The following is a 12097-nucleotide window of genomic DNA, read 5'->3' as shown; positions in this document are numbered from 1 at the left end:
GTAGGAAGTAATGTGCTCTATAATGCTAGTGTGTCTACCAAGTATGCGTGCAATACGTAATAAAATAACTCGGCCACAGATCGACCCCCATGCGCTGCTTGCACTTCTCTGCATCAAACGCCTCGTTGTGCTTTGCCCCCAGACACACTTTGATATCGCCATCGTCCACCCAGCTAAACGGGTAGACTTGTTCTCTAGGCAATAGAATCAGGGAGTGATCCAGATTCTCATTCTGGTCTCCTCCATCCCCAAGACTATACCCGGCACTCGGACAATACAGGTCCCAGCTCGGCCGGATACTCTGGATACGACTGCAGAGCTGTCGTCGCAACGACTCACCTCCTTTTCCAATAGTCGTGCTGTAGTACTGCTTGATCAGCGGCCCTAAAATTCCCGGGCCTGTCATCCCTTCCACGCTTCCGTCGCCTTTCGGGTTCTCGAGGACGTAGAGCACCGGTAAGAGCCAGAAGGGATGGCCTGGGGGCGAGGCCATCCAGCCGTTGGGAATTGCGCCGAGACCTTCAGGGTCCAGAGTATGTGCCATGCGGCCCATGAATGCTCGCTGCACTCGTGCTGTTCCTGGAGAGGTTGTGTCGAGGTGAGACCGGAGAGGGACTTCGTGGGCTGCGAAGAGAGCGTCGACGGGTCGGAGGGCTTCGGTGTCAACATCGGCGTACATCCTTCATCATATATTAGTATATAACTCCCATAACATAGAGACAAAGAAGAAGAAAAGAACGAGTACCTACCCCCCAAATAAATACATATAAAAGTTCCTCGCCAAGTCCGCGCGATTGATCTCCTTCGGCAGCGAGCGATACGTCTCCAGGAACCACGGAAAATACTCCTCAACCAGCATCTCATCAGTCTCGTCATCCCAGAGGGCATACTCCCATTCTGGATTCTGCGCCCGCATCGTCGCAACCCAGGTCTGCGCTGAGTCGGACATGTTGGTCCCGGCCGGGAACCATGTTTGGTGGATGATTTTGGGGATGGATGTTCTGTCGGACGATATCGGGCGGGAGAGGAGGTCTCTTGCTGAGATCGACGGGGATATTGGCTGAATCGTCACTGGCTCGGATGAAGATGGACTGATGGGCGTGCTGGCGGGCAGGAGGAAGCGCGAGCCAAAGCCCAGCGGGTACAGGGCGATTAGGGCTATCCCCAGCAGCACGAAGAGGAGCGGTTTGCGGCGTAGGGTGTGGGAGAACAGGTGGCTTGCTTTGGAGGTTGTTGTGTCCGAGATCATTTTGTTGACTTGGTTGTTTAGTATTTGCGAGGAAGCCGTGGGATAGGGTAGGAAGGTGTTTGTAGGATAGCCAGCGGCCTATTGGTGTCGGGTATAATTACAGCCACAGCAGCGAAAGACAGACTACCGCAATGCGACTTTCCGAAAACACACTGGAATGTAGATCCGCAGTCACTCCTCGCAAACGGGTTCGCGTGGGTGAGCAGTGGGGAGTCGAGTGGTCGACTTCCGAATGCGGAAATCAGCCCTATCTTGGGGGAGGTCCGGTTGACAATCCACTCCACCCCACCCCATCACCCTTTCAAGCGCTCAGCTTAGTAAGGTTTGTTGATCTATACCTGTGGACAGTAAAGTAGGTTGCCCGGTTGGCTTGTTTACGTGAGGAAAACAAACAACTCACTATAGGCGAAGCGTCTGGCGGTATAATGCAGCTGGGAGCCAGTGCCTCCACTTGCAGTATTTGCAGGTAGATGAGGAGGAGGAGTGATGTCTGATTGAGTGTTATTTCAGTATTGCAATCATCCATCTGCTTTGTACACTCGCGGCGACCAGCAGAGATCTCATGTGATGGCGTTAGTTTTATCTTCAGAGTATGCCAACCAACAGCCTATCTGTACTGATGAGTCTGTGCTGAGGAGATGGGAATATGTAGAAGCCTTCGAATGGACTGGAAGATGACAAAAGACTCGAAGGACTGCGGAGGAAACAGCGAGGGTTCCCGAATAGGAAACTGCGACTATGGCCTTCGTCCAGGCAAAGACCGTTCGATCCTCACTTCATCCTCATCTTCATCTCACTCACTACTACCACAGCATACACTCATCACTATCGCTCATTTGCACATCATCACTCCCCGCATGCATACCATCCCATCCTTACTCAACATTCTCACCCATCGACGCGGCCATGGCCCAGTCAGCCCAGACACCCACCACCAACCAACCACTCTCCTCCTCCATCGACCCAATCCACACAATCCCGGGTCTCTATATCTCAGAGCAAGTTCCCTTCCGTAGTCACCTTATCTTACTAACTACGTCCAGCTACGCCGCTGCCACCGACAAAACCCTCCTCGAGCGACACCGGATCTCCCACGTCCTTTGCATCATGCGATGGGAAGATCTCGCCTCCAATTCACAGCCAGCAGCTGAACCAGAAACCACCAACATCACAAGGAAACAAGTCGAACTCGATGATGATCCAACCGAAGACATGCTAGGCTGTTTGAGTTCGATGGTTAATTTTGTACGAAATGCCTTGAACAGACCGCATCCATGGGGTAGGGCAAGCTTACCTTTGACTACTATGCCGGTGGGAACTGGCGCTGGGATTGGAGCTAGGACTGGATTTGTCGGAACAGAAGATGGAATCAGCTTACATCTTGGATGCCTCAGCGGCACAGGAGCCCCAGGGGTGAGTGAGGACTTGCATGAAGGAGGCCGGGTCCTTGTCCACTGTGGAAAGGGAATTTCGAGGTCTGGCGCTGTGGTTGTTGCAGTTAGTAAGTACTTCTCGTAGACACTGCTGCTTTCGACGGTGATATAGACGATTCCCATCCTCGCCTTGATGAACAACCGTCGTGATTACCAACTTCACTTGCACATTCTCGAACTCACTGACCATGACCTTAGTAATGCAAACCCTGCGCGTGCCTTACAAAACCGCCCTTGATCTCGCCCAATTCTGTCGTCCACAGATCTCCCCAAACATTGGCTTTGAATGGCAACTCCGACTCTGGGAGGGCTGCGGCTATAACGTGTATATCCATAACATGGACGGTGATGAGGTGACATTCACTCGCAAGCCTAGCTACGCGCAGTTGGCGGACACATTCGATAGGATCCATGACCGGCGAGACCCATTGGAGGTTCTGCGGGCAAAGGAAGACTATCTGCGGAGTTTGGTGCAGATGCTGAGTGTCTTGAGATGACGTTGGTCGCTGTATGTTTTTGGTTGAGTTCATATTAGTAAACCGTGATGAAGGTTCTGGAAGGGTTGGATGTTATCCTGGTAGAACTTTGAAACATCAATTATCAGAATGGCTTGAACTTACTATCCTATTATCCGAGATCCGACCATGTCTGAACACCTTCTCAACCGTAAAGGGTCACTAAGTCCGAATGTTGTGGGTTGCAAGTCGGAACCAGTGGGGCAAAATGCTTGTCGTGGATTGTTTGGTTTCGTTCTGGGTTGACGAGCTCAATCGTAAATATGTAACAACCTCCAAGCGTAGTCGTCTAGAAGGTACTAGATCTCTTGTTCTTATTACCAACATTCATGATATCATCCATGTCCATCCATTACCTAAAGCTAAAGTTAAACCCTACCTAACCTTTTTAAACGCCTCCGCCTCAGGCAGCACCTCAAGAGTATCCTCCCTCTTGACCCCCCGAATCAAATGCTCAAAGCTAGCCGCCCACTCAACCCTCGGCGTAAACGGTTCAAAGTCCCACAGGTACCCCAGCGTCCTCAATATACTGGTGGCACTATAACTCACCGTCTCCCCATCCACATTAACCCCCTTCTGCTCGACAACGCCCCTACCCACCCACGGCGAGATCAGCAGTGTCGGGATCCGCCCGCCCAGCCTGTTGAACGGGAACGTGTAGTTCTCCCCATTCGGCGTCTCCAGCGTAAACGTCAGGTTGTCGGGGCGCGGCGCCAACGGTGCAGGAACGTGGTCGTGGAACCCCCCGCTCTCGTCGAAGGTTAGGATGAAGAGCGTGTCGTCCCACTGCGGACTTGCGCGGAGGGCATCGTAAACGGATTTAATGAAGCTCTCGCCGTCGCTGATTAGACCGCTTGGGTGCATGCTTGTTGTGCCGACGCCGCAGCAGCTGGGGTTGATGTATGTTAATTCCGTGAGGTTTCCGGCTGCGGCGTCGGTGTAGAATTGAGACAGGGGTACGATCTTGTCGTCGTTTCCGCTGGTGTATGTCCAGTTGTAGTATCCTGCGTCTGGGCCGGTTCCGCCGTCGGGGTCGACGTAGTTGAGCCAGGTGTGGTTTGTCTCGGTTAGTTGTTGGAAGATGGAGAGATTAGGGAGTTCGTGCGCGTAGAAGCCGTCGTCGTTGAGGCCGTGGCCGTGCGAGGTTCCGGCGACTAGGGCGGCGCGGTTGGGGTTTGTGTTCTGTGGGGTTTTTTGGTTAGGGGGTTGTTTATGTATGGTGGAGGATAAGGGATGGGGCGTACGCCGGGGATATCAGAGTGCCAGTGATTGAAGGTGAGATAGTTCTTCACCAGCGAGGTCAAGACGGGAACCTGGTCCTCGGTATAGTAATGCATAACCTGCGTAACGAGGTCCGTCTTGTTGGCTCCATCCTCGTACAGGCGCATCTGCTCGTGCGCGAAGCCCTTGTTCGTGGCTTGCAGCTTCCCGCTCGCAATATCCTCATTGCTCGGCACGAACTCGCCGTAGAACTGGATGTTGTTGCCGTAGATTGCATGGTCGGGGTCGTTGATCACGGAGTCGAAGCTCTTGGGCGCCGTACAGGCTTCGCCTTCTGAGGGGTCAGTCAGGTTGAATGGGTTGCAGAAGGGCCCGTTTTGCAGCGGGTTCTCGAGACCAGGCGTTGTCTGTCCCCCGAGGATGTTGTCGAAGGAACGGTTCTCCATGACCAGGATCACGACGTTCTTGATGTAAGATTTGAGGTTTGAGATTGAGCGCGTGCTGTGTGGTGTTTGGGCCGTTGGGACGGCGAGGGCCACGGCCGCGAAGGAGAGGAGGCCGAGAAGGGCGCTGGGATGCATTGTGCTGTTGTTGCTGGGCTGCTGCTTGTGTATTCCCTCAGCGGTGCTGGGGGTTGTGCACTTTATAGCTGTTCCGATCTCCTCCTGCAGTGACTGCCCGGCTCAGCTGGACAAACCTAGACCCCGGCCTCCTTGCCTCGCGTACCCTAGCAGGCTACCTACCCCAACCACGTGCAGGCTGTTGAACCTGTAACGCATCGTGCTCGCACAGTCCAAGCCCGTCGAGGCAATGGCCGCGCTGATCAAGCACCTTCAATACGGCTGGCGACATGGCCAGATACAGGTACATCGCCAATGGGACGGATCTGCAAATGCACGCGGCGTTTTAATGTTGCACTGGCTTGCAGGGTGTACATTGGAGTCGGAACTACCGTGGAGCGACGCAGTACTCGAGAGCCAGAGGTGGGACTGTGGGACGTGCAAGGGAAGGTCAAGCAATGACAAGCAAGTATATGCCGGCTCGGTGGAGGGCACCGAGAGGCCGGCTGGTGATCGCTCAGGGCGTGCGGATGTGCAGCTGATCCATTGGCGGAGGCGATCGAGTTCTGCGAATTGGAGTTCGCTTATTGGTTTGATCGATGCGGATCGGGAATCGGAGATGCACTCGAGGACTCGAGGTTACGCAGGTTAACAAAGAGACTTGACGGGTGTAAGCATTCTGCTTTGGCCTTGGTACACTGTATATGAAGTCAATCGGTAGGCATCCCTTCACTGACAAAATACAGGCTGGAGGAGGGTGGAATGAAGCTCGGGCTGCATACTCCGGAGTACAAGTGGGAGACTCCTCCAAGAAGACCAGTAGACATCGGATCGGAACAATGACGTCCCTAGAGGTCTTCAACGGTTGACCAGGAACCGGTAACAAAGACCGCGTCGAACCGTGGTAGTTGAGCGTCCTCCTTCCATGGATGGAATGTTTCCTGACCTTCAGAGGCAGATCCAAAGGGAAAAACGACTTCCAACCTCAATTTCTCTAAATGCGGCATTCGACTAGACTACAGTAATCGGAGCCGCAGACTCAGTACTCGGTCACGTCTCTATCACGGTATAATTAGGTCACATCTCAAACGACTGGGTGGTCTAGACCCTGGACTGGGTCCGAATCCCGAGGTCGGAATAGCGACAAATTGACCTCTCAGGCTCGGTAAGATAGCCCGAGGTGCAGGCGTCTGCAGATCTGTACAGGGTTTTTCGAGCAAGGGTCACGGACCGTAGGTTCGGATTCGACGGGAAGCCAGCTCCAGTACGAAGAGTCATAGAAAGGAAAGAAGGGAAAGCACAATGGAGAGCAGAAAGGACTAGAGTAAACATAGGCATGGGAGTTCCATGAAGCCAGGCCGGTGGATGGAATACAGAAGGCGAAAGTAGACTTGTTGTATGTCATTAATATGCGATTATATACAAATGGGCTTCGACTAGCGATAGCCTCTTTGGCAGGTCGCTTCAGCCTGCAGTCCTGGTGACTTTGCAGTGACTTGCGGCTGCCTCTGCTCTGAGAAGAAACCTGGTGGGTCTTGAGCGAGCGGAGCATTGTATGCTAGTGATGCTATTCATAGCCGGCACCAGTCGGCGGCGCCGAAGGTCTTTGGACGCGTAGACCTGTTCGCGCCTCGGTACTCCGTCTGTATGGGCAGTTGCCTGACGAGACCAGATGGGGTTCGTGTTCGTTATTATATATAAATTCTGCGGTGTGCATCGCATTCCACACCAGCGAGATCAATCGTCGCTCGAAGAAGAGGTTCCTGGCGACGGCGCTTGAGCGCAGACGAGTTCAAGCTGAATTTCTTCCTGAGTCCGCGGCATGACGCTTCCATACATCGGAGTCCGACTGATGATTCCAACGGCGACTTGTTCGGCTTGCTCGGCGGCGGTCATGTTATCGATCAGGAACGTCGACCAAGGGGTGTCGCTATTTCCAGTTTTCTTGATAACGGCTGTCATGTCCTCTTCATTTTCAACAGCGAATTCTAATAAATGTTAAATTGCCCCGATAATCATTGCCTTGTTACTCACCCTCAACGGGAAATCGCTGAACATCAAACAGCGGCGGCGGGCAGTTTTTGACTGGCGGCGGATTGTCGCGGAATGAGCCGATGACTGTGCGGAGAGGGTCCTCATAAGACTTTCCACTCGTGACAAGAACAAACAGAGCCTGTCGCAAATACTCTTTGAGGTTCATGGAACAATCAGAGCCCCATACTCCATCACATCCGTTGTTATTTCCCGATGGTGTGCCGGTAAGGTTGCCGACGCGGACCGCGATTTCAGATGTGCGGTTAATGTCAATTGCTGAATTGTTGACATACGCTTCATATCCAATCCAAAAACCGACCTTTGTCATCGGCTCCTGGCCCTTGCCTCGAGCGTCGGCATCAAAGGCGTAGTAGAAGTTGATCGATTCCAGGAAAAGCGGAGGGAATGTGAAGGAGATGGCGGTCTGAGCCAGCGGATCGACGCACTCGGTATCCCAGAAGTTGCATAGATCGGCTGTTGCAGGAGAGAAAAGGGTCGCTATGATTGCGAGGAGAAATAAATACGGTCGGGCCATCGACCATGGTGTACAAAGGGCAGCCATTTGATCAGCAGTCGTCTAGCAACTGCCTTGAGGCCCGATTATGCAGAGAGCATCCTACTGCAGATGTCAACCGTGGATTGCTTGGTCTCTCGACGGTCGACAGAAATTAACCGATCGGTATCGTTGCACAAGACGACGAAGTTCGAGATCGTGGGCGTTGAAGACAATTATCGTCTAAGAAGCGCCTCGGCGTTTCAGATAAGTTCGACAAACCCGCTCTTCCAACGGTCGCTAGCAGCCAACTCGAAATCGCTGTTTTGGCCGGCGAAAGGGCGAGAAGTCGAGGGTCGCGCGGGAGCCTGGAGAGCCTGCCCGTGGTGGGATTCGGAAGTAAAAGGGGATGGGATGCCAGTATCAAGGGCGGGAAGCAGGGAAGAGTCGGAACGACGAGAGGCTTCGGTGCGATAACAATCAAGCAGCAGGCAGAACAAGCAACAGATAGCAAGATCAACAGGGAAAAAGCCGGCGTGAAAGAGCGACACAGCAAAAAAGGCCAACGGAGATGGAAGTTGGCAGACTCAAGTCACGGTCAGACACTGCGCTCGGAGTTGGTTTTTGGTTTGGTGGTAGGGCCCGTAAGGTGGTGGTCACAGTAAACAGCTAGCGGCCTCCCTGGTGGCCTTGGCGGCGATGCTGAATGGCCGTCTCCGCATCGTCTCTCCAATTTTGGAAGTCGCCGGTGGGGATCGCTTCCAGGGTCGTCCCAGCCAACCACTCGCTGGCCTTGGGTGGGTAGCGCTGCTTCAGACCTGAGTCAAGGCCCGAGACACGCAGTACATTGTACAATAGACTTCTACAACGACTATTGTCAAATTATGATTCAATATAGTATACAAAATCCAGCTTCATCTTACTCAAAGCTCAGTAAGGCTGGAAATGCCCTGAATCAGGGTGGCGTTCTTGGCGGCACACATACCCCACTTGGCGCCACTTTAGCTGCTCATTGGTCCCTTCAGGGTCTTCGCGGAAAAAAAAAAAACATTCTCGCTGACCTCATCTCATTCGGCCAGGAATTCGTGCCTGTCGATGACGCAATGAGTCAGTGTGAGTGCTGGTCTGCTGGTCCCTGGATCAGCAGGAGATCAGCATTTCTCCGGAGTAGATTATTGCACTTAAAACAATGTCCTTGATGCCTATTATTTCAAAGTACTTGGCATATAAACCAGAAGGAGTTCAAGAGGTGATTAAGTATATCATCCTGATATATACAGTTCCAATACATGCAAATTGCTATCCAGACCCTGTGTCAACCGTGTCGGTTAGAGGCGCAGGTCATTGACCAGCCCTATGCCAGGGCGTCTTGTTCCCACGTTCGCGGAGCTCAGCACGACGCTGAGCCCTCGGGCCCAGTACTTCTGCTGCTGGAGGCCACGGACTCCGCCCAATCTCAATTCTAGATCGAATAACTCTTTCCAGGAGCATGACTCGAATCATCATTCGAATAAGAGGGGTCATGTGTGGCATACACTTGTAAAGCCATCTCGCATTCTCTGGGGTGGCTTCGTGGTGCTGAAATATGACGTTCATAGCCTGCGCGCCATACTCGTATCGTCGTATATTGACATCGTGTTTTTTGTATGGGAGCACACATCGATCCCAGTTGAACTTGGGGAGATCGATTTTGATCACGTCACTGCGCTTATGCTGCGGACTATCAGAGACAATGCCGTGCGTAGGATCGTACACCTGTGCTTTCCATGCGAAGTAGAGCCTTTTGTCCTCGTCAGACAATTTCGTGATCGCAATTTCTAGAGCTTCCGGGTTTGTCGACTCGTACCACTGGCCTCCGCGGCTGGTCCGCTGCGAGAACCTGGTGTCAGACAATAGCTCGACCTTGGCATTTTCTGGCGAGGATGTGGCACCGCTCGTCGAATCCGTGGAGGTCGTTGACACTGGGTCTGTAGGCAAGGTTTCAACACCGCTCGTTGAATCCGTGGAGGTTGTTGACACTGGGTCTATAGGCAGGGTTTCAACGCTGTCACGGCGGTCTTCCTGCTCAACTGGTTTGGCACCAGAACGTCGTCGAGGGACAAATTCAAGTTTATAGTTCCCGCTGGTTGAGTCCGGGTCTTCCACTCTGGTCAGCCGTCGAACACCCACGGACTTCAATGCAGCATTTAGCCTATGTAGGAGATCGTTGGGCTCGGAAGAAGGGGCCGTGCTATCCAACCGAATTTCGTTCGTCTTCCTATCCACGTCCGGCGCCGGTTGGTTTCTAAGCGATGTAGCCGATGTCTGCGCATGTACTTCATCCTCCATCACACTGGTGTCAAAACGAGGAATCGGCCTCGGCTCTGGCGGTGGGTTTGAGGCTGGGGTCTCGGACTCTCGTTTAACCCTGCCGGATCGTTTCGATAGCCGCTCAAGATTGTAGATGGATTTTTCAATAATATCATCCACTAGGTCTTCCGTCTCGTCCGCTTTCACAGTGATGTCAAAGCGAGAATCCGGTCTGGGCACTGGTGGTCCCGCAGCATCCAGCACATCGAACACATCGCGTGACTGCCCTTTACGCCGTTGTTGGCTAATTTCTCCTCCTTCTGCCGCATCTTTATAAGGTTGTAGGAAGGACGACACCGGCGACTTGTCTTTTGTTGCTTTGCGTTCCTGCACGTCGGCGACTAGGTGGCAGAAGACATCGAAGACCCTCCTTTGAACCGGTGACAGTTTGGGATACATAGAGTCCACATTCTGCTTCGGCTCCGCGCCTTTGATGAATTCTCGCTTCTCATAATCCTCCTCCGAGGAGGAATTGAGACGCGCATGGTGTCGAGGGACTGTAATGGGAATAGTACGGTCATGGGCGCGGGCCGGATATCGCAGCGCGGCGAGGCTCGGGGCCCTGGGTCCTGACGTTCCGCATAATGGCCGCAGATTTTTAGCCAGCATAGCGTCGATTAGCTACGCATATGTAGGCACATATCCATCCAATGGTTCAACCGATTTAGGCGGGGAACTTGGCGAATCGTGGTGCCCAGGAAGTTGAAAAGCTGTGCTCTGATGCTGTCCGCAGGCCCGACTGCAGCTCCGGGGCGATGTTGTCGCTTACTAAGCGAGCTCTTCGACTAACTATAGCGTGGGGACTATAGCCAGTAAAGTCTAGAAAAAGTAATAGGAAAGCAAGAATTCTGAAGCAGACTGCGAGTCAATATATTGTACAGTAGGCGCCCAAACTGTTTTGAGCGACCGAAGATTGGCCTTATGGCTCTTAGTATACAGTTTCGTGACAATTTCGTCGAACACATGTGAAGGGCAAACACGCTCCTGGAAACAAAGTCCAAAAAGAAAGTATAAGAAGTAATAAAGACAAGATAGTAGGAGAGTGTCCATATAAACGCCAATGCTCCAACCAATGCTCCACGCTCGAATGCCGCATCATTTTTGCCGATGTTTTTATGAAATCTGCCAGATAATAGCAATCAGTCGTCATTGTCAGAGTTCCCGTTGATCCACACGCGCTTCCAAGGACCTTCTGTTCAAAGACCAATAGTCTCTCGGTCCTGGCGCATGCCATCCAGGACACCGACTATGCCACCGCTGCGCAGGCGCTCAAGAACAACATTCATCCCCTGCTTGCTCTTAACAATAGCGTCGCGAGTACGATTGAGTCCGATCAGCTCAATAGTTCGCTGGATACCAGCAGTGGACAAAGAGGTGAAGAACCCCCTTTTGGGAGCTTCTTCCTCATACTCTCCTGCTGTTCTTCGGCCGAGGAGCTTTCCTTGTCCAAATCGAGATCGAAACGTAACGGTCGTGTTCACCGTAGTTTGTTCGAATCGCTTGTTGTCAAGCGACAGACCTTCAAGCTTCTCCGGGCTTCCCTCCAATGCCTGGCGTCGATAGACTTGTTTCTCCACCACGCTGAGAATCCCAGTCCACTCCATGTTGCGCGATTCTGACTCCATCCATCCTTCTTTGGCGTCAACAACCGTCGTCTCTAAGATGTAGCTCTGTCCGGAGCTGTCGGATCCACCGATACCCTTAGGGAGGAGCTTCAAGATTCCAGACGGAACTTTTGACTTTTTGAGATGAATTCGCGTCGTATGGAGACGGTTAGTCTTTGGGTCGACATAGCGATCAATGACATCGGTCGTTAGGACATGCTTAGAGTACGGATTCGGATAGCGAAGGAAGTAGGCGAGAGAGACAGCGGGAAAGGAGTAGTCGTAAGTATAGAGGTTCTCGAAGAACTTCATAGCTGCCGTCGCATGTACACTGCACACAATTGACTCTGCTTTGATGGTAGATGATGGGATGGCGCTGGAAGTAGAGGTGGCGATCTGGAGGTGCTGAGGTCGTCTGCTCAAGTACCTTTTCTTCGGGCTTCCGCTTGGCTCGAGCCTCAGAAATTCTGCCAGCTAACGAACTTATGATGCTAGCCCGATTAGTAAACGCGGGGTGATGCGGGCTACGAAGTACGCTGTGTCACGTGCCATGGTGCCACACTTTCAGAGTCATGAGATCGGGGTAGATTGACATCATTACCGCGTGCTCACGGGTAGAGACAGTGAGCGGGTTAGCTG

General features: G+C 52.7%; 7 protein-coding genes across 7 annotated transcripts; 2 read left to right on the top strand and 5 right to left on the bottom strand.

Annotated features, from left to right (window-relative positions):
- Nucleotides 1-3: 3 nt before the first annotated feature.
- Nucleotides 4-800, bottom strand: BDW74DRAFT_155653 (uncharacterized protein). Its single transcript, XM_073724866.1, has one exon. The coding sequence runs from the start codon at nt 677-679 to the stop codon at nt 35-37; it is 645 nt and encodes a 214-aa protein (XP_073582653.1). The 5' UTR covers nt 680-800; the 3' UTR covers nt 4-34.
- Nucleotides 801-818: 18 nt separating this feature from the next.
- On the top strand, nt 819-1557 carry BDW74DRAFT_155652 (uncharacterized protein). The gene has a single exon (XM_073724865.1). It carries the CDS (start codon nt 1095-1097, stop codon nt 1293-1295), a length of 201 nt encoding a protein of 66 aa, XP_073582652.1. The 5' UTR covers nt 819-1094; the 3' UTR covers nt 1296-1557.
- A 662-nt stretch (nt 1558-2219) lies between these two features.
- On the top strand, nt 2220-3500 carry BDW74DRAFT_35464 (dual specificity protein phosphatase family protein). Its single transcript, XM_073732601.1, has 3 exons — nt 2220-2247; nt 2293-2750; nt 2881-3500. Exons 2-3 carry the CDS (start codon nt 2357-2359, stop codon nt 3177-3179), a joined length of 693 nt encoding a protein of 230 aa, XP_073582651.1. The 5' UTR covers nt 2220-2247; nt 2293-2356; the 3' UTR covers nt 3180-3500.
- Nucleotide 3501: 1 nt separating this feature from the next.
- On the bottom strand, nt 3502-5113 carry BDW74DRAFT_35448 (phosphoesterase superfamily protein). Its single transcript, XM_073732600.1, has 2 exons — nt 4442-5113; nt 3502-4379 (listed from the first exon to the last, which is right to left on the bottom strand). The coding sequence occupies exons 1-2, from the start codon at nt 4997-4999 to the stop codon at nt 3573-3575; spliced, it is 1365 nt and encodes a 454-aa protein (XP_073582650.1). The 5' UTR covers nt 5000-5113; the 3' UTR covers nt 3502-3572.
- A 1243-nt stretch (nt 5114-6356) lies between these two features.
- On the bottom strand, nt 6357-8102 carry BDW74DRAFT_155647 (uncharacterized protein). Its single transcript, XM_073724864.1, has 2 exons — nt 7013-8102; nt 6357-6966 (listed from the first exon to the last, which is right to left on the bottom strand). The coding sequence occupies exons 1-2, from the start codon at nt 7572-7574 to the stop codon at nt 6716-6718; spliced, it is 813 nt and encodes a 270-aa protein (XP_073582649.1). The 5' UTR covers nt 7575-8102; the 3' UTR covers nt 6357-6715.
- A 558-nt stretch (nt 8103-8660) lies between these two features.
- On the bottom strand, nt 8661-10588 carry BDW74DRAFT_155645 (uncharacterized protein). The gene has a single exon (XM_073724863.1). The coding sequence runs from the start codon at nt 10461-10463 to the stop codon at nt 8847-8849; it is 1617 nt and encodes a 538-aa protein (XP_073582648.1). The 5' UTR covers nt 10464-10588; the 3' UTR covers nt 8661-8846.
- Nucleotides 10589-10700: 112 nt separating this feature from the next.
- BDW74DRAFT_155644 (MSF1 domain protein) lies at nt 10701-11908 on the bottom strand. The gene has a single exon (XM_073724862.1). It carries the CDS (start codon nt 11768-11770, stop codon nt 11051-11053), a length of 720 nt encoding a protein of 239 aa, XP_073582647.1. The 5' UTR covers nt 11771-11908; the 3' UTR covers nt 10701-11050.
- Between the last annotated feature and the right edge of the window lie 189 nt (nt 11909-12097).

This window comes from Aspergillus multicolor (genome assembly GCF_047715735.1).
Source record: "Aspergillus multicolor strain CBS 133.54 unplaced genomic scaffold BDW74scaffold_17, whole genome shotgun sequence".
NCBI lineage: Eukaryota > Fungi > Ascomycota > Eurotiomycetes > Eurotiales > Aspergillaceae > Aspergillus > Aspergillus multicolor.
The sequence above is the reverse complement of the archived record's forward strand: the minus strand, read 5'-3'. Positions and strand labels throughout refer to the sequence as shown.